This window comes from Dama dama, chromosome X (genome assembly GCF_033118175.1).
Source record: "Dama dama isolate Ldn47 chromosome X, ASM3311817v1, whole genome shotgun sequence".
Classification (NCBI taxonomy): Eukaryota; Metazoa; Chordata; class Mammalia; order Artiodactyla; family Cervidae; genus Dama; species Dama dama.
This window is the reverse complement of record NC_083714.1, coordinates 78,878,113-78,897,259: the sequence shown is the minus strand read 5'-3', so window position 1 is coordinate 78,897,259 and position 19,147 is coordinate 78,878,113. Positions and strand designations below refer to the sequence as shown.

General features: G+C 34.4%; 1 protein-coding gene across 1 annotated transcript in view; it reads left to right on the top strand.

The window, feature by feature from the left end:
* Positions 1-19,147, top strand: part of LOC133052729 (uncharacterized) — a 109,749-nt gene that overhangs the window by 80,719 nt on the left and 9,883 nt on the right. Inside the window, exons 4-5 of the mRNA XM_061137597.1 lie at positions 12,836-13,035; positions 17,401-17,488. Of these exons, the coding sequence (XP_060993580.1) occupies positions 12,836-13,035; positions 17,401-17,488 (288 nt within the window). The remainder of the gene's footprint in view (positions 1-12,835; positions 13,036-17,400; positions 17,489-19,147) is intronic.

Here is a 19,147-nt window from a genome sequence, read left to right as displayed (position 1 = left end):
AAAAAAAAAATACTGTTTTACTTTTCCCATTTCCATAAAGAAGTGGCTTTGTCAGTATGCCTTTTCAACCAAATACTCTTATTATTAAATGAATAGTTGATTTTTTAAAATAGTTTCTATTTTATTTAAAAATAGAAATGTAAAAAAAAATGTTGGTAATAATAGAAATGTGTCATTATACCTACAATCAATGAGGACCTGGCAGTTAAGTCTTATGACATGATAGTTTGAATGCCTTCTATCTTCTGTTTTTGTTAAGTTCATGGTATATCTTTGGAGATATGGTTATCACACACACTTTGTAATTAGTTTTATCATTTTCTCTGAACAATATGGAATCTTACTATGACACATGTAAATTTATAACATGGATGATAAATTATTGGAAATATGCTTAATACAGTGGAGGGTGCTATTCTGAAGTCCTGTTAATTGATTTTAAGCATTTTATTTTAAATCCAATTGACTATTCATGCATTTATTTCTGTCTGTGTTATATTTGTGGAAATAGCATCCCTAATCACAACTATGGGGCTTCCCTGGTGTTTCAGATGGTAAAGAACCTGCCTCCAAATCTGGAGACCTGGGTTCAATCCCTGGGACAGGAAAATCCCCTGGAGAACAAAATGGCAACCCACTCCAGTATTCTTGCCTGGAGAATCCCATGGACAGAGGAGCCTTGGGGGCTATAGTCCATGTGTTCACAGAGTTGGACACAACTGATTGATTAATATACACATCACAGCTATAGAATTTAGGGGACTAAATAGGTAAATGCAATAATAAAATCATTCTTTGGCCTGAAAGGCTGATCTGTGTCAAATATCATCTCATTATTTATGAAGTTAGTGTTGTTCAGAAGGACCTAGCCATTTCTCATTTAGTCTTTATGTACATTGTTACTGTGGATTTCAATGATCTTCCCTAAGGGAGTGATACCACCAAATTGGTTGAATAGGAGTGCCCAGCATCCATCCCTCCACAAAGACTTACAATTAGACACATCCACAAAGAAAAACATGTCTGGGAGACCTCTGGAGTCCAATTATGAAACTTTTGCAGCAGTACAGTAGAACGAAAAATTTTAGAACAATCACACAAAAAGGGAAAGATAATAACTAAATTTTGTGTGTATCATTTGATTCCCAACCTGACATTGCTCAGCACCAAGAAGGAACTCCCCAGCTAGAAAGAGTTCCAATTGCATGGAAAGGAAGAGTGAGTTGAGACCACTACTTCCTCAGTTTTTCAAGAATACTCAGTGGGGAAAAGGTAGTCTGTTCAATAAATGGTTTGGATAAACTGGATATTCAAATATAAAGAATCAATTTGGGCATGTATCTTATACTATTCACAAAATTTAAATTGAAATGGATTAAAGACTAAAATTTAGGACTTTCTTAGAAGAAAACATAGGGAAAATACTCTTTGACATTGGTTTTGGCAACAAGTTTTTGATATTACAACAAAAGCACAGGCAACAAAAGCAAAAATAAACAAGTAGAACTACATCAAACTAGAAAGTTTTGCACAACAAATCAACAAAATGAGAAGGTACTGTCCAGAAAGGGAGAAATATTTACAAACCATTGTCAGGTAAGAGGTTGATATTTAAAATATTTGAGGAACTCAGACAAGGCAATTTCAGGAAAACAAAGACCGTAACTAAAAACTAGGCAAAAGACCTGACAGTTATTTTTTTAAAGAAGACATGCAAATGGCCAGTAGGTACATGAAAAGATTGTCAACATCACTGATTATCAACTCAACACAATTTGAAACCTCAGTGAGATATCACTTTACACATGTTGCTGGTCCTGTTAAGTCACTTCAGTCGTGTCCGATTCTGTGCGACCCCATAGATGGCAGCCCACCAGGCTCCCCCATGGGATTCTCCAGGCAAGAACACTGGAGTGGGTTGCCATTTCCTTCTCCAATGCATGAAAGTGAGAAGTGAAAGTGAAGTTGCTCAGTCGTGTTCAACTCTTCGCGACCCCATGGACTGCAGCCCACCAGGCTCCTCCGTCCATGGGATTTTCCAGGCAAGAGTACTGGAGTGGGATGTCATTGCCTCCTCCATTACACATGTTAGAATGGCCATTATCAAATGAAAAAGAAATAAGTGTTGGCAAGGGTATGAAGAAAAGGAAACCCTTTGTACACTGTTGATGGAAATGTAAATTGGTGCAGCCCCTATGGAAGACAATATGGAAACTCTTCAAAAAAAACTAAACATAAAACTACCATATGATTCAGCAATCCCACTTCTGAGTATATATCCAAAGAAAATAAACTGACTATCTCAAAGGTATATCTGCACCCCCATGTTTATTTTAGCATCTTTCACACTACTCAAGACATGTAAACAACCTAAAGGTCCACTGGTAGATGAATGGATAATGGAAACATCAAACACACATACAGAGTAATATTATTCACCCATGTAAAAGGAGAAAATCTTGGTATTTGGAACAACTTGGGTGGAACTTGAGGGCATTATGCTAGGTGAAAATAAGTCAGACATGGAAAGATAAATACTGTGGGATCTTATATGATGACTCTAAAAAAAACGAAAAAAAAAAAAAAAAAAAAAAAAAACCTTACAAAGTAGAATGGTAGTTACCAGGGTCTTTGAGGTGGAGGAAAGGAGTAGATGTTGATCAGTTAGTACAAAACTGAATAAATTCTGGGGAGCTAATAAATATCATGGTAGCTATATTTAACCAAACTGTTTTGCACTTGAGAGTTTCTAAAAGAACTTACAACCATTGGAGCATATTGTTAAAAATATATATATGGGCTTATATGACAAACCCACAGAAATTGTTATTCTCAATGGTGAAAAAGTAAAAGCATTCCCTCTAAGATATGGAACAAAACAAGGGTGCCCACTCTCACTGCTATTATTCAACATAGTTTTGGAAGTCCTAGCTATGGTAATTAGAGAAGAAAAAGAAATAAAAGGAATCAAAATCAGAAAAGAAGTAAAGCTCTCACTTTTTGCAGATGACATCATACTATACATAGAAAACCCAAAGAAACTATCAGAAAATTACTAGAGCTAGTTTGTGAATTCAGCAATGCCATGGGATACAAGGTCAATACATGAAAATCACTTGCATTGCTATATACTAACAATGAAAAATTAGAAAGAGAAATTAAGGAATCAATCCCATTCACCATTGCAACAAAGGAATAAAATATCTAGAAATAAACCTACCTAAGGAGATAAAATAACTGTATGCAGAAAATTATAAGACACTGATGAAAGAAATCAAAGATGACATTAATAGATGGAGAGATATTCCATGCTCCTGGGTAGGAAGAATTAATATTGTGAAAATGACTATACTACCAAATGCAATCTACAGATTCAATGTGATCCCCACCAAATTACCAATGGCATTCTTCACAGAACTAGAACAAAAAATTTCACAATTCATATGGAAACAAAAGACCCTGAATAGCCAAAGCAGTCTTGAGAAAGAAGAATGGAGCTGGAGGAATCAATCTTCTTGACTTCAGGCTATACTACAAAGCTACAGTCACCAAAACAGTATGGTATTGGCACAAAAAGAGAAATATAGACCAGTGGAAAAAGATAAAGAGCCCAGAGATAAGCCCACACACCTATGGGTACCTTATGTTTTACAAAGGGGGAAAGAATATACAATGGGGAAAAGATAGCCTCTTTGATACATGGTGCTGGGGAAACTGGACAGCTATATGCCAAAGAATGAAATGAGAACACTTCCTGACACCATACACAAAGACAAACTCATAATGGATTGAAGACCTAAATGTAAGACCAGAACCCATAAAACTCTTAGAGGAAAACATAGGCAGAACACTTGATGAAATAAAGCAAGATCTTCTATGACCCACCTCCTAGAGTAATAGAAATAAAAATAAATAAATAAACAAGTGAGACCTAATTAAACTTAAAAGATTTTGCACAGCAAAGGAAGCTACAAACAAGGTGAAAAGACAACCCTCAGAATGGGAAGAAATAATAGCAAAGTAAAAACTGTCAAAGAATTAATTTCCAAAATATTCAAGTAGGCCATACAACTCAATACCAGAAAAACAAACAATCCAATCAAAAAGTGGCAAAAAGACCTAAACAGACATTTCTTCTAGGAAGACATACAGATGGCTAACAAACACATGAAAGGATACTCAATGTCACTCATTATTCAGTTCAGTTCAGTCGTGTCAGACTCTTTGCGACCCCATGAATCGCAGCACGCTAGGCCTCCCTGTCCATCACCAACTCCCGGAGTTTACAAAAACTCATGAACATCGAGTCAGTGATGCCATCCAGCCATCCCATCCTCTGTCGGCCCCTTCTCCTCCTGCCCCCAATCCCTCCCAGCATCAGGGTCTTTTCCAATGAGTCAACTGTTTGCATGAGGTGGCCAAAGTACTGGAGTTTCAGCTTCAGCATCAGTCCTCCCAATGAACACACAGGACTAATCTCCTTTAGGATGGACTGATTGGATCTCCTTGCAGTCCAAGGGACTCTCAAGAGTCTTCTGCAATACCATAGTTCAAAAGCATCAATTTTTCGGCACTCAGCTTTCTTCACAGTCCAACTCTCACATCCATACATGACCACTGGAAAAACCATAGCCTTGAGCAGACGGACCTTTGTTGGCAAAGTAATGTCTCTGCTTTTTAATATGTTATCTAGTTTGGTCATAACTTTCCTTCCAAGGAGTAAGCGTCTTTTAATTTCATGGCTGCAGTCACCATCTGAAATGATTTTGGAGCCCAAAAAAATAAAGTCTGACACTGTTTCCACTGCTTCCCCATCCATTTCCCATGAAGTGATGGGACCAGATGCCATGATCTTAGTTTTCTGAATGTTGAGCTTTAAGCCAACTTTTTCACTCTCCTCTTTCACTTTCATCAAGAGGCTTTTTAGTTCCTCTTCACTTTCTGCCATAAGGGTGATGTCATCTGCATATCTGAGTTTATTGATATTTCTCCCAGCAATCTTGATTCCAGCTTGTGCTTCTTCCAGCCCAGTGTTTCTCATGACGTACTCTGCAAATAAGTTAAATAAGCAGGGTGACAATATACAGCCTTGATGTACTCATTTTCCTGTTAGGAACCAGTCTGTTGTTCCATGTCCAGTTCTAACTGTTGCTTCCTGACCTGCATATAGGTTTCTCAAGAGGCAGGTCAGGTGGTCTGGTATGCCCATCTCTTTCAGAATTTTCCATAGTTTATTGTTAGATAAATGCAAATCAAAGCTGCAGTGAGATACCACCTCACACCAGTCAGAGTGGCCATCATCAAAAAGTCCACAAACAGTAAAGGTTGGAGAGGGTGTGGAGAAAAGGGAACCCACTTGCATTGTTGGTGGGAATGTAAATTGATACAGCAACTATGGAGGATGGTATGGAGATTCCTTAAATAGCTAGGAATAAAACCACTATATGACCCAGCAATCCCACTCCTAGGCATGTACCTTAAGGATGCCAAAATTGAAAAAGACACATTGCAGATCTATTTACAATACCTAGAACATGGAAGCATCCTAGATGTCCATTGACAGATGAATGGATAAAGAAGCTGTGGTACATACATACAGTGGGGTACTCAGCCATAAAAAGGGACATATTTGAGTCAGTTTTTATGAGGTTCATAAACCCAGAGCATATTATACAGAGTAAGTCAGAAAGAGAAATAAATATATATAAATAAATTTATTTATATATATTTATTTGTATATTTATATATATTCTATTATAATATTATAGTTTTAATTATAATATTATAATATAATTAGTAATTATATAATTAATAAATTAATAATATCATCAAATAATAATATAATATAATTATATAATAAATAAATATACAGTTATATAATTATAATTGTATACAATTGTATATATTATATATATATAATATATTATATTATATATATAAGACAGGCCCAAAGTAATTACAGTTGAGAAAGAAAAAGAGTGATAGAGAAAGGCAACAAAGCAAAGAAATGTGGAAAATTCAAGATGTATGAGTAGTGAAATGAAAACATATGTCCTTTCAAAAAACTATACATAAATGTTTATAGCAACATTATTTGTAATATCCAAAATGTGGAAACAGCCCAAATGTCTATTGCTTGATATATAAATAAAACAATGTATATCCATACAATGAAATAACATTCATCAATAAAGGTAAATTAGATACAGATACATGCTACAGTGTGGATGATCTTTGGAAATATTATGCTAAGTGAAAGAAGACTAGTGCAAAGGATCGTATATTATATGATCCAATTTATATAAAATGTCAAAAGTAGGCAAATCCATAGAGACAGAGATTTTTGCCTCTTGTTGGGAGTAGTGAGCTGAGGTGGGAGAAGGTGTGGGAAATTGAGAGTAGCTGTTAATGGGTATGGGCTTCCCCAGTGGCTCAGTGGTAAAGAGTCCACCTGCAATGCAAGAACTGCAGGAGATACAGGTTTGATCCCTGGCCGGGAAGATTCCCTGGAGGAGGGCAAGTCAGCCCACTCCAATATTCCTGCCTGGAGAATCTCATGGACAGAGGGACCTGGAGGGCTACAGTCCATAGGGTCACAAAGAGTTGGACACGACTGAAGCAACTTAGCATGTATGCATGCGGTAATGGGTATGGGAGATGATGAAAATGTTCTGTAATTACTGGCAATGGTTGCACAACTCTGTGAAGATACTAAAAACCATTGCATCTTATAATTTAAATGGGTGAACTGTATGATATATCAATAGTAATTTTATCTCAAAATAAGCTCAAATTTAAAAGAAAGTGTATCTCAAAAAATGTTCACAGGACACAAAAATTGTAATTATATGAGGTAACAAATGTGTAAAGTAACTTTAGGATGGTAATTATTTCAGAATATACACATGCATCAAATAATTACATTGTACCTTTTAGAATTGCACAATGTTACATGTTAATTACTTCTCAGTAAAGCTGGTGGGGGAAAGAGAAGTATGAGTGCATGATAAGAATGTCTGTTCAACATAAATAGCCTCAGAGTGATATTTGAGAAATGTAAAATTTGTTATGTACACTGTATATAGCAAATACCTTCAATTAGACATAAAAATGCTTTCTTTATGGGTAAACTATTAGGATAATAACACTACTGAATAGATGATATTAGCAAGTGAAAGCTCTGCATTTAAAACAACTGCAGGAAGAGGTAGAGACCTAGGTAAAAGAGTGAGTTTTCTAATCATAAAGGAGAGTCAGAATGTCTCTAAGTCTAGCATGTATAAAGCTAATGTCCTTCCATTGTAAAAAAAAAAAAAAAAAAAAAACAAGAAAAAACTGACATTGATTTCTGAGAGGCTAAAGTGATTGCTATGATATAATTTAATTAAGATAGTTTGGGGAAAAAGTGGGGTTTGTTCTCTATTGAAAATAAAGGAGAAAATGATCAAAGGTGGTTTACAAAGATTAGATTTTGTGTAGATAATAAGGGGAACTATAATTATTTTGGTAAAGTATTGTGAGAGAGTGATTATAACATGGAAATTTACTATAATTTAGTTAGAGTGAGTCTGAGTAACTGAGAAAACTGTTAATGATCATACTCAGAGTGACTTAAATGGCATTTAGTCATAAATACACTATTGACAGAATTTATATTCTTTATTGACAGAATGTAAATATAGGGGCTACTGTGTAATGAGTTTCAAAAAATAATTTCTATTTTAAAAACAGTGCTAAATTTTTTAAAGTTCACTTGTGAAGTTCCATACTACAGTGTATTTTAAAATATCTCACTGTTTGCTTGTTTTACTGATGACTGCTTTGAAAGCAGGTGTGAATAGTGAAGGGATGGACTTGAGCGACTCCAGGAGTTTGGCTGTTGATAGATTTTTTTTTTTCAAAGTGTTGAAATAGTGGTGTCTGTTCCCAGAAATATGAGAACTGAATAATATTTGATAGAGAACAACAGGTTACAAGCTTACTATGGGGTAGTTAGTCTTTAACAGTTTTCAACATAAATAAGAAGGCTGGAGTTCATTTTCCTTTGCTTCATGATGTCTATATAATTAATGATTTGATATTCACAGAAATAACAAGCTGAAATTTATAGTATAGGCATTTCAGCAATTCATGTACGCTCTTCTATGAATGCAGCTAGTGTCAGTTAGCAAACTAAATTCTATTCACAGAACTGAATACATGTATATATGTGTGTATCTATATATACATATATATATACATATCATACATATACACATATATGTATGATTGATATGTTTATGTCTTTTAATATATACTATAGTATGTGTGAAAATTAAGCTATAAAATTGAAATTCTGTGAAAAAACTACAGATTGTTGGGCTAGATGGACCATTTCAAAATATCGCAAATAGAATAACATATAGCTATACTGGCATTGTGCCAACCAGTAGGATGAAAATGGGTGAAAACTGTCACCTATCCAGATGTTTAATATCATGCATATGCTTAGGTAATTGTTTTTCATTTTTAGTTGGAAATTTTGAGCATTTATATAACTCTTAATTCCTCCATGCCCCAGAAGTTATTGTACCTTAGACAGTTAATCAATAATGGCTTCTGAAACCAATAGGTCCATTCTAATACAGTAGTTTGACTTGCCATACTAAAGAAATAACCAAAGAAATATTCACCTTACATCATGTGGAGATGATGAATTTACATTTTACAGTGGAGCATGCTTTTCTGATTTTGAATGGTACTGAAAAGGGCCGAAAATAATTCTGGCAAATAAAGATGGAACAAAATACACAAGCTTCTAATAAATATATGAATTTAATTCATTCAACAAATTTGCTGAGGGCCAACTATATGCCAGACTGTTCAGTATTACAATAAACTTAACAGCACGGTACCTGCACTTGTATAACTAATATTATAAATAATGAGGATAGGCAATTGATACAAAAATAAATGAATAATTTCATGATTAAAAAGAAAACAGGAAAATCATAATACATTCACATATATTTCATCTTCCATCATAATCCCTAGAATGCTGATCACAAAGCACAATTCAACATTAAATAGGTATTCAAACTCTTACTTATTCAAGGATATTGTATACTGATTTAATTTAAAACTCCAATTTTGAAATTTTTTTCACATAACAATAACTTTAGCAATAAAGTAGCCTCTGCCCACAGTCCAAAATACTATTGAAGATCTTATTGTTGTTCAGTCGTTCAGTCATGTCTGATGCTTTGCGACCCCATGGGCAGCACTGAATCTGATGTCCATTTAGTCAGTGATGCCATTCAATCATCTCATCCTTTGCTGTCTCCTTCTCCTCCTGCCTTCGATCTTTCCCAGCATCAGGGTCTTTTCAAATGAGTCAGTTCTTTGAATAAGGTGGCCAAAGTATTGGAGTTTCATCTTCAACATCAGTCCTTCCAATGAACACCCAGGACTGTTCTCCTTTAGAGTGGACTGGTTGGATCTCCTTGCAGTCCAAGGGACTCTCAAGAGTTTTCCCCAACAAGACAGTTCAAAAGCATCAATTCTTCAGCACTCAGCTTTCTTTATAGTCCAACTCTCACATCCATACATGGCCACTAGAAAAATCATAGCATTGCCTAGATGGACCTTTGATGACAAAGTAATGTCTCTGCTTTTTAACATGCTGTTTGCTGCTGCTGCTGCTAAGTTGTGTCAGCCGTGTCCGACTCTGTTGGACCCCATAGATCGCAGCCCACCAGGCTCTCCTGTCCCTGGTATTCTCCAGACAAGAACACTGGAGTGGGTTGCCATTTCCTTCTCCAATGCATGAAAGTGAAAAGTGAAAGTGAAGTCTCTCAGTCGTGTCCAACTGTTAGCAACCCCATGGACTGCAGCCCACCAGGCTCCTCTGTCCATGGGATTTAGGTTGGTCTCAACTTTCCTTCCAAGGAGTGTCTTTTAATTTCATGGCTGTAATCACCATCTGTGGTGATTTTGGAGCCCCCCAAAAATAAAGTCAGCCACTGTTTCCACTGTTCCCCCATCTATTTGCCATAAAGAGATAGGACTGGATGCCATGATCTTAGTTTTCTGAATGTTGAGCTTTAAGCCAACTTTTTCACTCTCCTCTTTCACTTTCATTAAGAGGCTCTTTAGTTCTTCTTCACTTTCTGCCATAAGGGTAGTGTCATCTGCATATCTGAGTTTATTGATATTTCTCCCAGCAATCTTGATTCCAGCTTGTGCTTCTTCTAGCCTAGCGTTTCTCATGATGTACTCTGCATATAAGTTAAATAAGCAGGGTGACAATATACAGACTTGACATACTCCTTTTCCTGTTAGGAATCAGTCTGTTGTTCCATGTCCAGTTCTAACTCTTGCTTCCTGACCTGCATACAGGTTTCTCAAGAGGCAGGTCAGGTGGTCTGATATTCCCATCTCTTTAAGAATTTTCCACAGTTTATTGTGATCCACACAGTCAAAGGCTTTGACATAGTCAATAAAGCAGAAATAGATGTTTTTCTAGAACTCTCTTGCTTTTTCAATGATCCAGCGGATGTTGGCAGTTTGATCTGTGGTTCCTCTGCCATTTCTGAAACTGTTTAAACATCTGGAAGTTCGCAGTTCACATATTGCTGAGGCATGGCTTGGAGAATTTTGAGCATTACTTTACTAGCATATGAGATGAGTGCAATTGTGCAGTAGTTTGAACATTCTTTGACATTGCCTTTCTTTGAGATTGGAATGAAAACTGACCTTTTCCAGTCCTGTGACTTACTGGAGAAAAAGTGTCGTCTCTCTGTGAAATAAATTTAAAACCTAAAAAGGAAAGAAAACAAATGTCTGATAGATTTTCACATTTTAAAAAGAAACAAGAAACAAATCGATACGTTTAAGTGATTGATCTTAAAGCAAACATAGATGTTTTACCATCTCACCACACTGGCAAATGGCATGCATCAAAAATTTCCCATCTTTTGTTGTCCCTCTGGGACCAAATATATTTAATAATGTAGTAGAAAGGGAGCACTGAGCATCAGGATCCTTCTGTTTCCAGGACGAGGTCTACTAATAATTTAGCTGTATGATTTTGGGAGACCGTTTATGGGAGTTGGCAAATTAAAATATTTTTAAGAATACAAATTCAGGAATTAAATCCCATTAATCCTTAAAGGCTTATATATTTTTTTAATTTATTTTTATTGGAGGCTAATTACTTTACAATATTGTAGTGGTTTTGCCATACATTGACATGATTCATCCATGGGTGTACATGTGTTCCCCATCCTGAACCCATTAATTCTTTAAAATTACAGGAAGATGCGTTTCAGCCGACCAAAGATAAATAATCCAAGAACAGACATGTTATGGTATAAAGCAATAGACAATGAGCTATGAAACTAGTACAGTTTGTCAAAATAATCTTCATTAATATGGTTATAGACTTAGAAAAACTTCCTGAAAGTATAAACCGTCATAAAATTATACACCAGAATAACATCAATATTTAAAATATTAATGATAATAGTTTATATTCAAAATTCAAATTATATCAATGAAAGCAGAAGAAGGTTGGGAAGCAGAAGATGAAAGTAAAAGCATGCTTAGGTTTGTATCTTAAATGTTGGCATTGATACTTTCATTCTGACAAACATAAATAAAAATAGAAGCCATAATTTTCTATTACTTTTTTCTTCGTATGCTGAAACACTTTGAAAAAACTAAAAAATACCCAAATACACATATTATTTTGCCAATCAACAAATGCAAAGCAAGCTTATTTGAAAAAGGTGAATACTGCCAAAACCAAACTATTCATCAGAAATCTGTACAATGATCTATGTTATGTTGTTTCATGGTATTTAAAGTGAAACACTAAGGTTGAACATCTGAACATATTACATGATAGACTTTATATTAGGACTAAGTAATTATTGAGGAGCTATGTACTTGGTTTTATGGTTTTATAGAAATCATATTAATATGATATTTTCATGTGATATCTTATTGAAATCAGGACAGAAATAGTTGTATATTTATCTGTTTTGTAATTAAACAAAATTTTCCTATACGCCAGAATTTCAAAGACTAAAAGGGTAGAGATCTTTTTTTATTAAATATCCTCACTACTTAGTAAATCACAGATTATTTCCAGACCATTTAATGAGGAAGCTAGAGTAACTTATTTTAAAGAAGAGGCTACATGGGGCCATTATTGAAACTCTGTTGTTATTTCAAATAGCCATTTGATGAGACTCTGGAAAAAGTCTTATAAAAGTGAGTATACATATACACATTCAGGCAGAGAAAATAGGTAAATAAGACAAGTGTCTAATTACTTGAAGTGCTACATTTACTACTGAATAATCTTACAGGTCATGTGTTTTTAAATTACCAGCTCTCACATATTTTACAGGGCTCCAAGATAAATTAAAAGTAAGGATTCCCTTTCCTGTCTCTTAGATCTATACCCAATCCTCTCCAGAATACAAAGTAGTATAAGTTTTCCCCTTACTTGATTATACTCTAAAAAGAAAATGCGGTAAGTTTACTAATAAGGCAGTACCAGAATTAACATATCCTAATTATGGACAAGTAGTGTTTGTCACATTCTAAAATAACATACCTCAGTATTTCCATGGATGAACCTTATTCTTTTCATGCCCTTTAGATAACAACTACCATGAATGATATAAGCATTACCAGAAACAATATGTAAATAATGAAAAGTGTCTGATTTTGCACCTCTTACATCACTTTGACTAAATGGTGTTGCTGTTGAATCTATTCCATATTTATAGTGTGTTAGATAAGTGCTGCCTCATTTCTTCCCCCCAAACTCCCACTTTAATTTCAGAATGACAAAAAGATGCCTACCAGATTCAGAAAACAAAGTGAACATCTTGAGCATGCTATTGACCGTGTTCTTGTCATGATATCGGAAAGAAGAAGGGCACGTACTCTACATGGCACTTATGAACAACCATCTGATAACATTCGTACTGCTGCTGTTGAAGTGATTAATACGGTCAAGATGATACTAAACATTCTGGAAAGGTAATTCCTGATACATAATCTGTAAAGCTTTCAGATAGTTGCATTTTCCCCTCTTTCTATCTCTTCAAAAATTTTAAGTAGGAATTGGATTTTATTTCCACAGTATGTTTCAAAGTCATTAAAATATTTTTTATTTATGCTCTAATATTTCCATAGAGTAAAGAACGCATTTATATAATTCCCATTAAGTGAACAATATTTGATCATCTGACTTTAAACAGAAAAAAAAATCACTTTACAGAAAAAGTATTTGTTTTACAAACGATTAATTTTGGTCTTTCTTTATAGATCAAACTACTGCTTCATTAGAAAGAGTATTGGTTTCTCTGAAGTTTTTCAGGGATGCGTAACAGTTACAAAAAAGTTTTAAATGATCACATCTGGACAAAATAGTTTTTTCATATATGTGTGTGTGTGTGTGTGTGCACATGTGCATTTGCATATATGTGTGTGAGTGTGCATGTGTGTGTGTGTACATACATATATATGTATAGTCTTCCCCTGTGGCTCAGTGGTAAAGAATTTGCCTTCATGTACAGGAGACGCAGGTTCACTCCTGGTTCAGGAAGATCCCCTTGAGGAGGAAATGGCAACTCACTCCAGTGTTCTTACCTGGGAAATCCCATGGACACAGGAGCCTGGTGGGCTATAGTCCATGTGGTTGCAAAAGAGTGAATCACGACTTAGCAACTAAACAACAACAAATATTTAAGTAAATTATAGTAAAAATATTTATAAAACATTTCTGGTTGCAAAACTCTGTATTACTAAGAGAAAGTTATGAAAATCAAAAGCTAATGATTTTTATTTTTGTTTTGATAATAATCTGTAGGTAGTATATTAATATTTCCATTTTCTAACTATTTTTAATCAAAGACTTTAGTCAGTGCTATATTCTACACTCAAATGAAACATTATATACATATACATATATATATATATATGTGTGTGTGTGTGTGTGTGTGTGTATAATTCTAGGCCATTTGCTTCTTCTATTGGAAAGTGTTATGTCCCAAAGATAGAGAGTAAGAGTAAGAGAGGGAAGTATGCTTTTATGATCAATCAAAGAAGTAAAAGAGGGAGAAGCCATGACACTTTTTTCTTCCCTCTTTGTTATTTGCTCTCTTATTATCATTCTCTTCATTGCAATTCATAGTTGATTGACAACCCCATTTTGTTCATATAAAGAGGGAATGAAATGATTGACACACTTGTTCTAAAAATTCCAAATTGAATATTAGAAATAAAATTAGGACATTCATCAGTTCCTCAGCTTTCCTCTTCTGAGGAAAATAGGGAAAAGGATAATTGGCAGATAGCAAAGCTAACTATAGGACTAGGTAGTGGCATCATAAAGACCCCCATAGTGAATATAATCTGCTTCATACATCATAGTATTAGTATTAAGAAGCACTCTTTGGTATAATATTGCTATATCACCAATTTGAGAGCTTTGTTCACTTTCATCACTGGAACCAGGGAAGATTAAATGGGAGTTATATTACTCCTACAATATTTTATATTGAGTAGTCCTAAAGACAATCAGTCAGATTACTCTTTCAATAAATTCTGTAATTATACCAGTGACTTCAATATAACAGCTTTTGAGTAAGACAAATTTATGGATCATCTCAGCATCTTCTTTTCCAACTGCTTCAAGGTTTTAAACTTCAATTTACAACATGACAGATGTTCATAGTCCTTGCTTGAGTACTAAATAAAAGTTTTTCATATTGAATGATAATTTTACTAAGCTGAGGACTTATTGAACATTCCATATATTATCTTTGAATACATAAAATATTATGAATGAAACACATTAAAAAAACAATGATGTGCTTTGCACTGGTCATGGTGGCTACAAAACAACTTAATACTTTTAAATTTCTTAACTTTAATTGCTTTTGATTGTCCAGACTTTCTCGGGAAGTCCAGATGTCTTGAAAATTGTGTCAAGGACTCATCAGAGAGTTACATGGATTTTAAGAATTGTTGGGGCTCAGCCTAATTGCTTTCCTTATGTATTGAATTAAGTCACTCATACCAAATATCTGTGCCAGCTGGAGGAATTGGAGTGTCAATTGGGGGAATTGTTCATTCTTTACTTTCTGAAATTGAGTAATTGTGTCAGTAGGAAAAAATTATTTCTATAGCTTATCCTAAAATTAGCCTAATCTCTATGTTTCTAAAAGAAAACAGAGGAAAGATTCTATTATAATGTAAATGTTCCTTCATTAGTTTTAATATCATATTTTTTCTTAAATTGTGGTTCAAGCTATTAATTTACTTGATGTAATAAAATATGATTTCAGGCCTAAAATTTATTACAGCTTTATTAGAAACAAATAAGTCTGATGAGTCACCTTGGTGATAGAGATGATAAGTACTTTTGAGAATTGAAGTGTATATGTGCCACTAGTGGTAAAGAACCCACCTGCCAGTGCAGGAGACACCAGAAACACGGATTCAATCCCTGGGTCGGGAAGATCCCCTGGAGGAGAAGATCGCAACCCACTCCAGTATTCTTGCCTGGAGAATCCCATGTGCAAAGGAGCCTGGCAGGCTACAGTCCATAGGGTCGCTAAGAGTCGGACACGACTGAAGCAGCTTAGCACTCGCACAGTAGGAGTTGAATCAAGATGTCGTCATAAAAAAGCGGGGGGGTGGGGGAGGGAATGTGCTTATATGACCTCTCCCCATGAACAATTACCATTTGTTATATTTTCCTAAAAGTATTAGCCTTTTTTGTAAGTTACTAGATCTTTTCATTTGAGCAAACTTCAGAAAATAGAGGAGGACAGAGGAGCCTGGTGTGCAGTAGTCCATGGGGTCGCAGAGTCAGACACGACTTAGCTACTGAACAACGAAGAACTTTTTGACTGAACTAGAGTGTACCAAAGGTTGAATTTGCCAGCATTGTAAGCTTAGATATAGATGAGATAGCTAAGTTTAAGTTTTGCTTTATTACTAATAGAAAAAAGGTTTTAAGATTTATTATATAAATTATGGGTATTAAAAATTCTTATGTTACTAAATATAAATTTCAGTCATTTCACAAGGACTTCTCTATTTTATATTGGCATTAGTCATTAAATTTTAAGTGACTTATTTTTTGAGTTAAATATAATTTGTGACAAAATTTATTGAGGAGCATAATAAAGTAATGCAAGACTACTTATCAAAGCATAACTACACAAGATTCTACATGTAAGGAAACATAAATTGAGCATGTTTTATGTTGAGAATTGGGGGATAGGGTAGGGTGAGATGGCAGGAGGGTGACCCAATATTTTCTTGCCTATTTGCTCATTTTTTTGATCCAGAAATAAATAAGAAGGAAAACACTGCCTAAGGAATTTTGCTCACATGTTTCAATACCCTGGACATAGTTAAAGGAGATTATCCTATGGATCTGGCAGCTATATTTGCCACATAAGTTTATATACTTTTTATAAGAAGAGGCTTGAATCATTGCCCATGTTCTTATGTGTTTTAGAAATAGACCTCCAAAAAATGGCACATTCATATAAAATCTAGGGACTGCAATCTCCTAGGAATTTGGAGAAGGGGCTATAAATTACTTTTTCTTGCTAATTTTTAAAAATAAAACTCCATTTCCCTTGTGAGGGCAAATATGATTTCAGCATTGTAATACTTGTTAATTTATTTTACAAATGACATTCTGAAAATTGTTCTCCATTTTTTTATTGTAATAGTGATCATTGTCCAACAGAAGTATGTAGGTTTTATCACCTCATTCAAATTAGTACTTGTGACTACAGGTTCCCCAAACCACAGAAGCCTAAGAGATATGCTAGACAAAAGTAATAAAGCCGAAACTTTTCAATTGGTAATAGTGTCCTAAGTAAAATACATCTTTTTTCAACTGTGGCAAATAAAATGAGTTACCAACAGCCAATCTATTTTTCAAGTGGTAGATAATCTTCTTGTGGATTACATACTTAATTAATATTTGATACTTTTCATTTTTCCTTTTTTCATGTAATCATCTGTATAGTAAACTAGCCAAAGAAAATATAAAACTAAAAACTTACCTACTCTACCTTCTAGCTATAGTAACTTGAAAATAGGAACAACTGCTGTAAATTGTGTATTTATCATCCTATCACGTTATTGAGGCCATAGATATATCACATTGATCATCTTCCATATAAGCTTTCTGTTATTTTTTGATGTAACTTTGTGATGTTTTGAATTTAGCTGACACTTGACACTCAACACTCTTTCAAAGTAACGTAAAGCTATACATATTATGGATTATAATTTTCACTTTCCTACAGTATAAAACTGTTGCATTAAGTGAAACTGAGATTGATAGAATGTCTTGTTATCTTTCCCTGGCAGCCCTCCATTTGATTGCATGTCAGAATTTTCCAGTCTGAAAAACCACCTCATTAAACATATTACATTACTGAAACATTTCTCTGAACAGGTAAGATATATTGTATTGTTGTATTGTTCTCCATATAATTTCCATATGTGTTTATTCATCAGATCTTGTAATTTTATCTTCAGTAGTGCTATAACCTGTTTTTTCTTTAACATTTCCAGTGCCAACACTGAAATTCAGATCCATATTTATTTATATAGATGTAGACTGTTTGTATAGCTACTAATGGATTGGTCAACTCAAATCTCTTCTATTCAACTAGAATTTACCACTGTTGCTGTGTTATTCCAAAATAAGTATTAAACTGATTAGAAACCTTCAAACACTCACCATTATCCAAGAAACAGTCAAAACTTGTTACACTGCCATTCAAAACCCTTCTTAGTTTATACTCATCTGTTATCTTATCCTTCTCTTTTATGTGATCCCTGTACTAATTTATCTTGAAATATTTCATGTATGATTCTATCTTTATTCTTTTTATCATAATATTTTCTCCACTTTTAATTTACTATCATGACTTCTTTCCTTATCAAAATAACACTTCTTTTAAGCTGTAGCTAGTTCATTCATTTATTTGTTCATACTTCCATTTATCCATTAATCAATCATCAAGATGACCATATTCCTTTGTAGTTACTATTTTCTAGAATTTAACACTGTAAACTTGATTTAATTCCATAATCATTTGAGGGTTGACTATATGCAGATAAAGTTCCTGGTGGCTCAGACAACAAAGAATCTTCCTGCAATACAGCAGGAGACCCAACTTCGATCCCTGGGTTGGGAAGATCCCCTGGAGAAGGGAATAACTACCCACTTCAGTATTCTTTCCTGGAGAATTCCATGGACAGAGGAGCCTGGTAGGCTACAGTCCACAGTCCATGGGCTTGCAAAAGAGTTGAACACAACTGAACAACTAACACTTTTTCTTTTCTTATGTACAGATATATGTGCTAGGCTTCATGGAGGAGGCATAAATGAATGAGACAGAATTATTTCCCTCAAATTTTAGTGGAATATTGAGATATTTAAAATAAGTAATGTTCAATTTTACACATATATTGTATCTGAATTTGATTTTAATTCTCTGAGGTAAAGCATTCTCCTACATTATTTTATATTGATTTTCCAACATAATCATTTGTACATAGTGAGTCTCTAATAAATATTTCATGATGATTAAACATACCAAGGAATCCTGTAGCAGTATTCATTAACACAGGTATTGTGTCCATGTTAATTGTAATTCCTCTATCAGAAATGAGTTCAAAAACTGGTTATATGTGGGAATGTTTAATAATAATAACTAATACTTATATAGCAATTATTATTTGTCAGGTACTGTTCTAAGCATTAGATATAATAACTTTTTTCCCAATTATTTTTATTAGTTGGAGGCTAATTACTTTACAATATTGTAGTGGTTTTTGCCATACATTGACATGAATCAGCCATGGATTTACGTGTGTTCCCCATCCTGAACCCCCTTCCCACCTCCCAACTTTTAAAATCTTAATTTAAAGCCTGTTGACTAGCTGAAATTTCTTCAGTTCAAGGTGAGTATAATGAGAAGATAAAGAAAAATGCAGTTCACGAAGGTCCAGCTATTTTGTGCATTAATTTGCAGATGGGTTTTTAGGTGCAAGGGGCCTCTTCTCAGATCAGTCTCTGGCATTTCTTGTTTTATTACAGCAGAAA